This window comes from Daucus carota, chromosome 8 (assembly GCF_001625215.2).
Source record: "Daucus carota subsp. sativus chromosome 8, DH1 v3.0, whole genome shotgun sequence".
In the NCBI taxonomy this organism is placed as follows: domain Eukaryota; kingdom Viridiplantae; phylum Streptophyta; class Magnoliopsida; order Apiales; family Apiaceae; genus Daucus; species Daucus carota.
The window spans coordinates 24,924,677-24,940,290 of record NC_030388.2 but is presented as its reverse complement, the minus strand read 5'-3'; the positions used below and the strand labels follow the sequence as shown (position 1 = coordinate 24,940,290).

The 15,614-nt window shown below is 32.4% G+C and overlaps 1 protein-coding gene across 1 annotated transcript; it reads right to left on the bottom strand.

Annotated features, from left to right (window-relative positions):
- Nucleotides 1-8,099: 8,099 nt before the first annotated feature.
- LOC108198416 (putative two-component response regulator ARR21) lies at nt 8,100-10,120 on the bottom strand. The gene is made up of 6 exons (XM_017366171.1): nt 9,778-10,120; nt 9,609-9,677; nt 9,412-9,488; nt 8,940-9,216; nt 8,367-8,779; nt 8,100-8,210 (listed from the first exon to the last, which is right to left on the bottom strand). The coding sequence occupies exons 1-6, from the start codon at nt 10,118-10,120 to the stop codon at nt 8,100-8,102; spliced, it is 1,290 nt and encodes a 429-aa protein (XP_017221660.1).
- Between the last annotated feature and the right edge of the window lie 5,494 nt (nt 10,121-15,614).

The window sequence follows — 15,614 nt, the reverse complement described above, 5'->3', positions numbered from 1 at the left end:
GATTACAATCACAACTACACTCACAATCATGCCTCGTTTCTCAGTTGAAGGCATGAGTAGCACTACCCGCGCTGTAACCGCCGACGCATCGACATCGCAGCCGAATTTCTATGATTCATTTATATCTTCGGCCAATGAAGGTGAAGATAAATTTCAAATTGATGATGAAAAGGATCAGTCTGAATAAGAAGAAGTGACATCAAGACCAGCATTTACTCCAAGGTTGCTTTTGATAAAAAATCCTTCGATGAATTTGGTGATAAACGAGGCATGATTGTGAGTGTAGTCATGATTGTGTTTGACTTGATGCTAATTTTTTAAGGGCGCGCCAACACAACTTATTATACTACACATTGTGTAACCAACTTGTTATGCAACACATTATGTAACAAATTTGTTATGCAACAGATTACGTAACCAACTTGTTATGCAACACATTATGTAACCAACCTGTTATGCAACATATTAAGTAACCAAATATGATTTAATTTCAAGTATTAAATTTTTAAAATTGAAATTGTGTTTGATTTTGGTTCATGATCACTTGTAAGTATGGTTATAATATTTGCAAACCGTATTTTTGAAAATACTTTAAAAAGTTTGTAATTTTGAAAATATTTTTTTTCTTAAGAATATTTTTGATAACATTTTTTACAACTTGGATATTGAAAAAAACCCCATAATTTTATCTTGATTAAACTATTTTACAACAAACTTATTTATTTTGACACATAGTACTAGTAATACAATATTATTTATTTAGTTTTATATCATCATATCATGACCTACATATTAGAAATTGTGGAAGCTGAATATTAACATAAGAAATTGAAACATAGTTGGAAATTTAACATTTAACATTAAAATGTAAAATAATATATGAAAAAAATATATAACATATAAAAATCAGCTTAGAGTCGCCCGCCTTATCATTTCTTATGTTAAGAAATTGAATTGAAATTATTGAAAAATGAGAATTATACGGGATATTAGAGGACTCACCCTTAGATCTTGGTGTTTGGTTTCACATTTCCATGAAAAAAGCCTGAATGTCAACTATAAGATACTTAATAAATTTATAATATTTATGAGTTAATCCTTCTAAAAAAATTAAATTATGTAAATCATTTTTCTTTTTACTATGCATAATCCTTCTTATATTGATAGAAAGGACGCCCCACAAATATGATTTTTTCCTTATGGTGGTTTTTGGTTATAAGTATTGTCTTTGCCGTTGAGGTTATATGATGTTAAGCCCTCATATGTTCCGATATTTACATGTTAATTGGCTTACATATACTCTTTTACTCGTTAGTTTTGACTTAGACCTATCAATAATAATCAAAGGTGGGTGAAATTTAATAGCTTCACAATAAAGAGAAATATCGACTTTATCTTTATGGTTAAATACAATTTTCACTATTTAAATTTGAAGATACATATACAATGAGCTTAACATGTTTTTGGATGCAAGTATTTTATATTAAAAATGGTATATGAACATATTTTCATTGGATATCATTGGCAACAAACTGTTGATGTCTTTTCTTCGGAATAGCACCCACCGCCTAAATCCAAGTTTGGATGCAAGTCTCCCATGTGATCAACGCCTTTCTTCAAATATATGGCATTATGATGCTCCTAGGAATAAGATATTAGTCAATGTATATGAGTGTATTTTGATAAGTAATCTTCCCTCCGTTTCAATTTACATGTCCAATTTAAAGAAAATTTTTTGTTTCAAATTACTTGTCCACTTCAATTTTCAATGCAAAATTATATTTCCAAAGTCAATTCTAATCCACATATCTCTTATTTATATTTCCTAGATCAATTTCACTCCACATATTTTGATCATTTAATGCAATTAACTTGTGAACAACCACTTTTCTTAAACTGTGTGATTTTTTTAAAATGGACATCTAATTCGAAAGGGAGATAGTAATGTGCATGTGCGCCAAACTTTTAATTAAAATGCAGTGTGATTACAATAACATCATTGACTTCCGTGGTGATCCAACAACCCTTGATTAAAAAGCGATCATATCAAATATAGTGGAGTATCACTTATTTAAATTCAACTCTATCTTAAATACTATAATCATTCTGGTCAAATTTATGTGACACACCTTTAGGGTGGTCAAATTTAGAAAATTCGGTTAAATTTCTTAATTTGAAATCAAAGGCAAGTTATTTTGTTTAAAATTTTATAATTCAAAAAATTCACGATATATAATAAGTTTTTAAAATTTCTAAAATCAAATTTAATTTTTCATACTTTTCTTAAAATTAGACAAGACATGTTGAGTTTATTAATTATACCATATGCTTTTGGTTGAATTTATGACCAAGACTTTTAATAATGCTTTAAATTCAACCATAATTAGTTGAATTAATAAGATTATGAGACAATATAAGAATTTATTCCCACCTTAGTTAAATTAATAACATCGTACGACACTTCCCACATGTACATACCAAAACATGTTCATGCTTGTTCAAGTAAATATTTCTCAAAGAAATAACAAAATAGCTTTGTAGAGAATATAGCCACCATAAGAAGAAAATCTAAATCAAACAACTTATAATCATACAAATGATATAATTTTGAATGAATTTATAAAACTACCCAACAAATCTACATAAAATTATCAACATGATCCTAAACTAAATTATTGTACTGCAATATGGAGCTGCACAAGTATATGTATTAGCATCCTCACCGGCCACTTGAATGCATGTTATCCCCGGCTACAACTTATATTTCCTTCCACCACCGCATTCTGAGTTTTCTATAAAATAAAATAGTGCACATTATTGAAAATATAAAAATAGTGGTAGACAACTAGGGTGGTGAAAATTCAAAATATTTATATGCAAATTAGAACCGACCACAAGGAAAAAAGATAGACATAATATATATATATATATATATATATATATATATAGATGCAGGATCTTTATACTCAGCGCTTAGAACTTTATACAGAACAGCTTAGAAACTTAATACTAGAATATAGAGTAAAAATGAACTGATTTTATGAAAGAAATGGAGAATGAACTAGGCCTCACACCTAGATTACTTAGGTCTCACACCCAAGAAAGTAATAGAACTCAGGTCTCACACCCAAGAAGAGTAATAAAACTTAATTCATTCCAATCTGCCTCAAACAAACTGAGTACAAGAATTTATAGCTCCCTTTGGAACTTTCTAGCTGAATAACATTTAAGTATTCAATTCAAAGGACCTTCAGACTTCTAAAAGACTTTTAGACTTGTTTGACTAATAGACTTAGGCTTTAGGACTTCTTCATTAATTAATCATGAACTTAGTATTTTCTAGAACATTTCAATTATATCCTGGAACCTTCTGCCTAGTATTTTCTGGAACATTTCAATTATTTCCTGGAACCTTCTGCCTTCTTGAATATGTTTTCCCATACTTTCTTGAATTTACATCATTTCTCCCCGGCTTGGAAAAACTCGGCTCCGACGAGTTGAAAGAGTGATACTTGTTATAGAGATCAGGATCCAAACGTTGAAATTCCTCATCAGAGATCCATGTACAGTCCGACCAAGTTTTATCCTTCCATTTAACCAAATATTTCTGATAACCGCTGTTCCGAGTAGAAACAATAGTTGTATCCACTATATCGTCAATCTCGTCACGGACATTTGAAGCAGGAGGTAGGCGAAGTGGAGGAATAGATTTAGTAGGGTCACTATGTCCGTGATAAATAGTTAAGTCTTCAACATTAAAGATGTTGCTAATTCCCATGTCAGCCGGAAGATCTAGAACGTAAGCGTTGGAATTAATTTTATGGCTGATTGTATATGGTCCCACCCTTCTGTACTGCAACTTTTTGTATTTGCCATTGGGAAAGCGTTCAGGCCGAATGCGTACCATAACCTGATCTCCAACCTCATATTCAGTGTTTTTACGATGCAAATCTGCCTGAGTTTTGTATTTAGCATTACTGGCCGATATTTTGTGACGAACATCAGCATGAATTTGCTGAATATGTTCAGCAAAAGCTTCTGCATCTGCACTGTGACGGCCAGATATAGGTAAAGGGGCCAGATCAATTGGTTTCTTAGGCTGCATACCTAACACAATCTCAAAAGGACTGCGGCCTGTAGTTCGGTTGACGGAACTGTTGTACTCGAACTCAGCCATTGCTAAAATCTGGTCCCAAGTTGTGAGTTTATCTTCAACCAAGCAACGCAGTAGATTCCCCAAACTCCTATTAACAACTTCTGTCTGCCCGTCGGTTTGAGGGTGATAGGCAGAAGAAAATTTTAATTGTGTATTCATCAACCTCCACAATGTTCGCCAAAAATAGCTTGTAAATTTCGTGTCTCGATCTGACACTATAGTCTTTGGCAACCCGTGTAGCCGAACAATCTCCTTGAAAAATAACTTTGCAATGTGGACTGCATCTAACGTCTTCGAACATGGAATGAAATGCGCCATCTTGGAGAATCGGTCGACAACCACGTAAATTGAGTCATGTCCTCGAGCAGTTTTTGGTAAGCCAAGTATGAAATCCATGCTTAAGTCTTGCCAAGGTTCGTGAGGGGTCGGAAGTGGCATATATAATCCTGAAACATTCTTTGTTCCTTTGGCCATTTGACATATACGACACTGAGAAACAATAACAGCTACATCATGCTTTAAACGTGGCCAAAAGAATCTCTCTTCAACCATGGCTACTGTTTTGTCTCTTCCGAAATGACCACGACCATGTAATTCCTGAATAATTTGTTCACGAACTGAAGTAGATGGTAGACAAAGACGATGCCCTTTGAATAAATAACCATCTCGTAAAGAAAAAACAGAGTGTTGTTGTCCGGTAGTCATGCTAGAATAGACATCCTGAAAATCTTTACATGATGGATATTCCTCCTTAAGCCTTTCGAAGCCTACTACCTTGACAGATAACGTATTCATAACATAAATTACTCGGCTAAGAGCATCAGCCGCCTTATTCTCCACCCCAGCTTTATGTTTTATAACAAAGGCATATTCTTGCAAGAACTCAACCCACTTGCCATGCTTCTGGTTAAGCTTCTTTTGACTATTAAGATGTTTAAGAGCTTCATGATCAGAATATAGCACAAACTCTTTGTGAATAAGATAGTGACGCCAATATCTTAGTGCTTGCACTAATGCATAAAACTCTTTCTCGTAGGTAGTATATTTCAGCTTAGCTTCACTGAGCTTTTCACTGAAAAATGCTACCGGATGTCCTTCTTGGCTGAGTACTCCTCCAATTCCAACATGTGAAGCATCACATGCAACTTCGAACACCTTTGTAAAATCTGGCAGCCTTAGAACCGGGGCTTGAGTCATGCACTCCTTAATCTTCACAAAAGCGTTGGAAGCTGCCAATGTCCACTTAAATTGCCCCTTCTTCATACAATCTGTAATTGGAGCCATTATAGTGCTGAAATTTTTAATAAAACGCCGGTAAAAGGTTGCTAGTCCATGAAAACTCCTTGCCTCATGTAATGATTGTGGTACTGGCCAATTGATAATGGCTGCCACTTTCTCTGGATCTGCTGCCACGCCTTCGGAAGAAACAACAAATCCCAAAAATACAACGTTACTTGTCATAAAAGAACACTTTTTCATGTTGATGTAGAGTTTTTCTTGCCGTAGGACTCGTAGAACACGTCTTAGATGAGAGAGGTGCTCCTCCTTGGTCTTGCTATATATTAAAATATCATCAAAATACACAACCAGAAATTTTCCGATGAAAGGCTGAAATATTTGTGTCATTATCCTCATAAATGTGCTAGGAGCATTGCATAAGCCAAAGGGCAAGACCAACCATTCATAAAGCCCATCTTTGGTTTTAAATGCAGTCTTCCATTCATCTCCGGGCCGAATTCGGATTTGATGGTAGCCACTCCTTAGATCCACCTTTGTAAAGATGGTAGCACCTGCCATCATATCAAGCAAATCATCGAGCCGTGGTATTGGGAAGCGATACTTAACAGTAATTTTGTTAATTGCACGGCTATCTATACACATGCGCCAACTTCCATCCTTCTTTGGTGTTAAAAGAGCCGGGACTGCACATGGACTTAGGCTCTCTCGAATGAATCCTTTTGACAAGAGAGCTTCCACCTGCTTCTTGAGTTCAGCATGTTCAGAGGGATTCATTCGGTAGGCTGGAAGATTTGGAAGTTGTGCTCCCGGGACCAGATCAATTGCATGTTGTATATTGCGCATCGGAGGTAAAGCATCAGGTAGTTCATCAGGAGCAATATCTGAAAAGTCTTGCAACAATGTTTTAATCTCACCTGGTAATTCCTTGGCTGTCGAGTCCTTATTCTGGCTTATCTGCTTGATCACCATTCCATAAATAACTCCAGTTTCATTGCTTTCGCGCAAGAACTTCTTCTTTGTTAGCAACTGAAGGACCCTTTTCTCCCTTTTAAATGGCTGATCTGATGTAGTTACTGCAGAAGTTGAGTCAAGTAACTTCTGATCTGTTTTAGATTCTGAAGTTTTTGGCCTGATTTTCTTCATCTTCTTCAGTTCTTCGGAACTTTTAGGATAAAGTGTAATCTTATTACCTTCCCAGAAGAAATGAAAGGTATTCTCCTTGCCACAATGATAGACATCATAATCGAATAACCATGGTCGTCCAAGTAAAATGTGCGTCACATTCATGGGTACAACATCACAATGAATAGAATCTTTGTAACGACCACACATTATTGGAACTAGGCAGCGTTTACTTACCGGAATGGATGTATTATCGATCCAAGCAACATGATAGGGCTGAGGATGTGGCTCTGTAGGAAGTTTTAGTCGTTCCACTGCCGAGGCTGAAATTACATTCATGCAGCTTCCGCTATCAATCACCAGCTTAAGTAACTCATTTTTACAAGTTACTAGTGTTTGAAATATTGTTGTTCTTCTCCAATCTGCCTCCTTAACCTTTGGAGCAGCAAGTATGCGTCGAACAACCATATTCAAAGGGTTTTCCTCGTCTGAATCAGCCAAGTCATCAGCATTGAATTGGGGAGTTTCTTCACCATCTTCGTTTTCAGGCACTTCGTTTTCTTTTGACTCTTCTTCTGAAACACCTATATGCAGATTGTTCCTGGTGGGACATTGATAAGCCTTGTGTCCCTTGCCTTCACATCTAAAACAACGATCACTGTTGTCTGCACCCTTTCCTCTCCCCCCTTCTTTCTTATTTGCTGAAAACTGTTGCTTCGATACAGGGCTGGTGACATTAAACTTTCTAGCTGAATAACATTTAAGTATTCAATTCAAAGGACCTTCAGACTTCTAAAAGACTTTTAGACTTGTTTGACTAATAGACTTAGGCTTTAGGACTTCTTCATTAATTAATCATGAACTTAGTATTTTCTATATATATATATTTATTTATTTATTAATTATGTAAGTATTTTCTAAATAAGAAAGTGATTAAAAAGCACCACATTGAATATAGTATCACTTAATTAAAATCTTTCGCATCGGTGGAATATAATCATTTGCGAGCAGATACAGGCGAATCATTTTTAGGGGTGGTCAAATTTACCAAACCGGGTCAAATTTGTTAATTTGTGACCAAAGGGAAGTCATTTTGCTCAAAATTTTAAAATTCAATATTTTCATACTAATAAATTAATTAGAAATTCGCCAAATTTTAAAATTTCACTATTTCTAAATTCAAATTTCACTTTGCCCATTTTTCAGAAATTTGAGGAGAATGGTTATGTTTATTAATTTTGACAAGATGCTTTTGCTTGAATTCATTCTACCAAAATTTTTAATGATGCTTAAAATTCGACTATAACCAAGTCGAATTAAAACACCATACCCAATATTATATATAATTTGGTCTAAATCTGTCACCATATGTTCGTACCAAAACATATTCCTAATCGTTCAAATATTTTTTGGAAAAAGATAATCAAATAAATTTGCGCAGAATATAGCCACCATAAGAAGAAAATCCAAGTCAAACATACAAACCGGATAATTTTGCATCACTTCATCATACTATTCAATAATTTTGCATAAAATTACTAATAAGATCCCGTAACACCAGAATGTTGAGCTACAAATGATATCAAAATGTGTTGTCGTCTAAGATAGAGGATATAAAAGCATCCACATCATCGACTGCATGGTCATCCCCGGTGGCAGCTTGATTCTCTTCCACCATCGCAACATGATTTTCCTATAAAAATATAACGGGGCATGTTAGTGATAATATAAAAATAGCTGTAGATCATTTCAAAATATATGTAGGTAACTAGTGCTAGGATGGTAAAAATTAAACTTACATGAAAACTAGTACCTATGTCAAGTGAAAAAGGGATCGAACTTGAGTTACCTGATGCAAATCAAAGTTGTTTCCATCAAAGAAGTTATTTCTGGCATGCGCCCCATAATTAATTGATTGCTCGGAGTTAAATGGGATGCTTGAAGGTGCAACAATATTTGTTGAAGTAAATATATTGTTGTTCACTCCTCCAACTAGCCCTCCAGTTGCAAAAACATTTCTTTCTTGATCAGCCACGGTGGTTTGACCACAATAACCCATTTGATTACTCTCGTAACTCAGATTATGGACCAAGGATGGGCCGGTTCCACTAGTAGTACTCCCAGAGTTTACATTATTAGCTTTCCATAAACTGCCTCCAGTGTACGAGTAATTTGGGTTTTGGTCAAAACTGGTTTGACACTGTTTGCCCATTTGATTAGTCATGTGATTCCATGTAGTAGCATTGCTCAACTCTGTTGGAGCTGCATTCACAAAAGAAGATGCATGGTTATTTGGTATCAAGGTTGCATACATGCTCATGTTTGAAGACCCTCATCACAAAGGACAAAAAAACCAAATTCTAAATAAGAATAAAATAACTTTAATTTAGTTTAGTTTTGTCTTTGAGAACAATTAGCTCACCAGGTATAGTTAATGGTGGCAACCGGTAGGGACATGTTGAATTTGATCCATTTGGAGCTCGAACGTGCGTCCTCGTACTATTTTCTGGTTTTGGTGGTCGTAAAGGATTATGGGGGTCCAACTTCCCCCTTCTGTGATCCTCTCTAAGTTGATTAATCAACATTTGAGTTGGATTTCCTCCCACAATACTTGAGTAATAGTTGGGATCTCCCCAATGAGAAATTTCAACATTGGGATTGTCGTCATTCAGCACACTTCGCAGGAACGTTTGAAATTTCTGCAATTACATTATATAATTAACAATCAGAAAAAATACACATCTAAAGTGATTACTTGCAAGAATGAAAGAATGATGGTGCTATAGCAAATCATATATATCGTATTATATATTGTAGTAGCTAAAGAACTGCTCTAGGCTTGAGACTTCATGTATACATGAAAGGTTACATAACAAACAACTTTATTCAAAAACCTGGAGATGACTCATGACATGGTTTTTGTCTAATCCCTTGACGTTCATTATGTTCCAAATATTTGTAGGAACAGCTCCTGCATAGAAGTTGTTTAAACATCACACATATTTTCATAGAAGGTCGGTGTCTCCTTAGAAATTTAAGTGTTCTTGTTAATAATGTAATCCTAAAAAATGCCCGTCATATGAAAGCTTACTTTGATAACCAATAACTAAAATAGCTTCCAAGAAACGGTCATGCAAGTAGCTTTCCCAAACAATCCTCCCTAGGTCAAAAACAAAAAATCCAATGTTAACATTGACATTGTACAGTAACTACAATTATCATTCCACATATAGTATAATATCTAATTTCCAGGTTCTTACCTTTTCTACCATCATCGCCATTGTTTCTTGTATCAGAAATCGACATCCCTCCAGCATTATTATTCCTATTATCATTGTCGTTCCCACTACGTACCATTGCTTGAGAGCTTTGAGTGATTTGTGTCACTCGAGAGACAATATTGTTCCTTTGGCTTACCATTGCTTGAGAGCTTTGAGTGATTTGCGTCACTCGAGGGACACTATTGTTCCTTTGGCTTCTCCACAATTCACAATACTGCCATATAGAGCTCAGGTCATCAGCTAGTATTGGCTTTTGCAAGAAGAATTGTGCCCCATTCTTCATTGCCATGCACATAACTTCTTCTCTTTCATCCGCTGACATCACTGCTTCCCACAAGTTTTATGTTAATACTCTATTGCTTACCAACTTAATCCAATAGATATAAAACGCACCCCTGAATTAATGTGTGTAATACATATATTTTTATATATATTGTAATATAGGGACTTACAAATCACGGGCAAGCTGAAATCTCTGTTTATGTGTTGTAACAGTTCCACACCATTCATGCCCGGCATATGCACCTCAGCTAGAATCAGGTCGTAAGAGTTGTTGCTCAGCATGTTTAGAGCTTCTTCTCCATGGGTTGCTGTATTCACTGAAATTGAAAATATCCAAAATGATTAGAGTAGACATGATAACATTATCAAGGATGAATTTTCAATATTAAAATCACTAGAATATTAGATGATATAGGTATTGGTGTTGTGTTTATCTAGTAAAAATGGAATGTCTAAGAAATGTAATAAAAAAATTAGAAACGAAAGGCTGCAAAGAATGAATTATGCATGAGAGAATGCTTTATAAATTTAAATTTATTTATTTCTATGAACGTGTGGATAGGGAAAACTATGAATATATAAAATGAAATCGGTAATTCCTTTCCCAAAATGATTTTTTAATGGACCAATAAAATTATAAACCGATACCAGAAAAACGGAATTATACAACTTTTTTTTGTCAATCTTCCCCTCCTTCAGTACATTGTTGATAAAAATTATTCCCTCTGTGTTACTCTTTTATACAGGTTTTTTTACTATTAAATGGTAACTTTAAATTTTATCATTATCTATTTTAAAATTTCATTTTATATATAAATTAAAATTTAAGTATTTAATTTTTATTTGAAAGAATTTTTTTAATTATTTATGGAATTATATTTCATAAAAGTGTTAAAATTCGTAAAGATCATATTTTCTTAACATAAAAGATTGACCAGGGAATTGAAGTACTGAATGAAATAAAAGCAAACTTCAAAAATTGATTTCACAAGTCATAATTTAGATGTACTAGATATGTCATTTTAAAAAAATTAAATAGTTTTTCAGAGTAATCTTGGCCTAATTCAAATAATAACTATAACTTATTTTATTTAAAAATTGTTAAAAAAATACTTAAATCTGACAATATTATAATGAGAATATCTTCATGTATACATTTATCATTCAATTTGAAATGACTATAGATAAATAATTAAAAAAGAGGAGAAATGCATCTGCTTCGTATAATAGTTAAAAGGAAAACAAAAATTTCGTCTGAATTTGAAAATAATGACATTAACAGTTTAACATAACATTTCGTTTCATTGATAAATCAATTTTACAACTACTAGCTAGATCTGGGTTCATAAATAAAAATTAATGGAAAAAAACTATCCAGAGAACAGATCGAATTCTATAATTACAAAAAATTAGTAACATGTATGATGTTATAGGTAAAGATTACACAGATCAGGCTTAACAGAAAAAACCTCTAATACGAAAATTGATATATAAATGACGAGATTTACTATATATAATGACCACCAGAAAAATCGATTAAAAAGATACCTTCGTAGTAATTGCTCCATTTCTCAAGGGATGCTCTGAGCACAAGCAAAGAATGTGTATCATTGTCAACCACCAACACCTTATACTGCATATTGTTATTGTTTTTATGATATCACAGCTTGTAATGAAAAATCGCACAGAACAAAAGCTTTATTCTTGGTACTGTATAATTTGAAAAAGAACACAGGGTGTTATACGATATTTATAACATGGAAAATCGTAACATTTTATAACATAATTTCAATTCCTTTTAAATTGTCCCCACTAGGAATTAAAATTAAATATGCGACCGTTTTTTTGAATATCGGCCTGTACACAATCTCCTATACCCTTTGAAATTACTGCAAGATCGACTAGTACTTTAATTTATAAATACAAAAATAAATACTCCCTCCATTTCAATTTACATGTCCACTTTTAGGAAAAAAATTTGTTTCAAATTACTTGTCCACTTCAACTTTCAATGCAAAATCATACTCCCTCCATCCCAAATTAGATGACTTTTTTGAGAAATTTTTTTATCCCAAAATAGTTGTGCCTCTCTCTCTCTCTTTTTAATGCAAATTTATAAACAATCTTCCATTATTACCCTTACTTATTTATTATTTCCAATGTATCAACTAACTAATATTATAGAAAGTCAACACAATAAATATGGGTATAGATGAAAAAAGAACAATCATTTAATACTTCTTAATATATGTGAAATGAGCAAAAGGCTCATCTAAATCGGGATGGAGGGAGTATTTTAAAGTCAATTCTACTCCACATATCTCTTATTTATATTTTCTAGATCAATCTCACTCCACATATTTTGATCATTTTTTTTTTGACAAATATGGCTTATAACTTTACAAATGAGTATCTGTTCTACGAAACTCTCGGGGTAAACCAGGATCGATCCGAGGACCTGGGACGACAGAGGATAAGCTCTTTACCACTGATCATCTAATGCAATTAATTTGTGAACATCCACTTTTCTTAAACTGTTTGATTTTTTTAAAGTGGACATCTAATTTGAAACGGAGGGAGTAATGATAATTGACTTCAAATTTCCGATCTATCTGTACTATACTATTAAATCCGAAACATTAAAAATTTGGTCGGTCTGTACCCGTGCTGAATTATGGCTTAAATAATCAATTATCCTCTTTAACTAAAAATATTACTCCCTCTGTACCCGAGGTAGTTTACTTGGGGACGAGATTTGGCACGCATTCTAATGCTCCTAGAAAACATATATAGTTTCGTAATTTATTTTTTAATCATTTTTCTTTTGAATAAAAATTTGATGTTTGAATTTTTGTAGACAAAAAGAAAATCTCAAAAATAACTTGCGGAACTATGTTTTATAAGAGTATTAAAATGCGTGTCGAGCAGTGAAAAAAATTGTAAAAAATAAGAGGGACGGAGGGAGTATCTTTTTTATATTTTATAAATAAAAAACACTCAATTTTCTAAAAATACCAATGGACAACATAACAACTATCCTTTTTAACCAGAACACATTATCTTTCTTAGAGCATCTCCAGCAGAGTCCTAACATGTTTCCTAAATATATAATAAAATATTCAATTTTTAAGGGATTACTACATTTTATTGAATGGGAACTCCAACAACATTCCCTATTTCTATTCCCTATTATTATTATAATATTATATTCAACTTGTGAGTAAGAGAGAGAAAGGAGAGAAAGAGGGGGGAAAAGAGAGAAGTGAATATTTTATTCTTCAAAATAGTATGAGGAATAGTTCCACAATCCTTAAAAATGAGAAATGAAGTGGGCATCCTAACTTTTTAAGGGATGGTTAGGACTCTGCTGGAGTTGTGTTTTATGTCATATTCTTTATATTAATAGCTTAGGATTTTATGTCATATTCCTTATATTAATAGCTTAGGATACCATATAGGGAAGACCTCTTAGCTAAAACGTGAGTTGGCATACCAAAAATAAAAAAATTCCAGCCAACACTTGAAAAACTCACACTCCAACCATACATAATTGTTGTCTATAATTTTAGCCAACCTCCTATGGATGGCTATATTTGTCGAACCTCTACAGGTCTGTAAGAAATCGGTAAGAAGATGTCACGTCATTTATTACCATATTGAACTGATATATTCTATTTTAACAGTCAAAAATATTAATAACATACTATTTTTAAATTATAACCAACCAATATAGCCAATACCATTGAAGCATAATGTGTTAGAGGTTCAGCAAATTTTACATAATATCTCACAGATCCAATTTAGCCAACAATTATAGTCAACCACATTGGAGATGCTTTTAGTTATTTTTCAAAAAATAACACATGCAACATACATATAAAAAAGATAATATTATTTAGCAAAAAAAAAAGATAATATTATTACATATAATTATTAATACAACCGATGATATGTTTCAACTAAATACATTAATGTTATTTTTAATTACTACATTTTATTACTTTAAGTAATATCATAGATCTATACTATCTATTTATATTCTACTATATTATATTATTATTCTATTAAAAATTAAATATTAATAATTTTATTGGTCGGTCGAGTCTTATCAGTCAGTCGGTATTATTCTACGGGTGTCCTTAATATATAATGTGTTCTGGTAAACCTTTTTATTATCAACTAAGCCAAAATATTTAAAAATTCGATCAACATAATCGATTTGTATTTCAATTACATTTAAAATATAAATTAATAAAATTAAAAATGTTATAAATCATCCGTGCATGGCACGAATTATAAGCTAGTATATATATATAGGCCAACATTCAAAAGAGGGACTTCTTATATGGAGTTACATAGTGCGCCACTATAAATCATCAATTTTATTATAAATTCTGTTATAGAATACATATAAAACGTGATTCTAATATAAAATACTATAAAATAAATCTGTTTTAAGTAATTTAACACTTAAAATTTGATTAAAAAAAGTATATTTTCGAAACTGATTCTACAACAGAATAATTCTGGATGATTATTATTCTGTTATAGAATCATGTTGAGATATTGCATAATTTTAGATGATCTTTGGAATAAAAAAATTGTATAACTTCGTTTTCGGTTTAATAATCAAAATTTGCAATTATATTTCATAAAAAATGTAATAAAATATATATATTATGTATATATTTATAATGGTGTGCTACGTAACTCCATATAAGAGAGTATGCTATGGAGTGCTACCCTATATATATATAATGATAATATCAAAATATGAACTTTTCCCTGCATATTGTCTTTACTTATGTAGGGGTATCTTTGTCAAAATCTCTTCGTTTATCCTTAAATATACGAAATATCTTGTTAAAATCTTAGCAAATACAACAATTAATGCCGTGAATCCAAAATATATGAAAAAATACTTTAGTAAAATCTTTTTCATAAAATAGAGCACCACTCGAATAAAAGGTTCATATCACATACACTAAGTATAAAATATATAAAAATCTCATTGTGAATGCTTGGTTGGAGCGTAGATCATTGATTTTTTTCTCCTTAACTTTTCTGCTCTTTCTTTCTTTCTTTCTCTATTATATATCATTCTTAATAAAAATTAATACTGAGATAAAAATATAATTCAGATTTGAAGAAAATAGATTACAACTATCTAAACAAAAAACACCAGTTATGTCTCTGACCGTAAAATCATATTTTTGTACACACATATACATATATATTTCCTTTTACATAGATAATGTAATACTTTTTCGGTATTGCATTAGACAAAAAAAAATGTAATTTTATAGGTCTAAGATAAGGCTCGGAGATGCAACAATCAAAAATTGTTGCATATGTCAATTTCACGCCTAATGCAACACCATATGATATAAGGCAACATGAAAAAACTTCATATATGTGTATTTTTGACATAGTGGTATGGATATCTTAACACAAAGGAGTATAAAAGGAAGGAGCAACCCATGAATGCTATTAATAAGAGATGCAAAGATTTTTGGTGTCCATCACTACTAACT

Bases quoted from the DNA above. Each gene is read 5' to 3' on its own strand.
- LOC108198416 (XM_017366171.1), bottom strand. From the start codon at position 10,120: ATGTCAGCGGATGAAAGAGAAGAAGTTATGTGCATGGCAATGAAGAAT. The intron at 9,489-9,608 runs GTAAGCTTTCAT...ACTTCTATGCAG, and splicing joins TTTAGTTATTGGTTATCAAA to GAGCTGTTCCTACAAATATT. The intron at 8,780-8,939 runs GTGAGCTAATTG...TTGTGAATGCAG, and splicing joins GCCACCATTAACTATACCTG to CTCCAACAGAGTTGAGCAAT.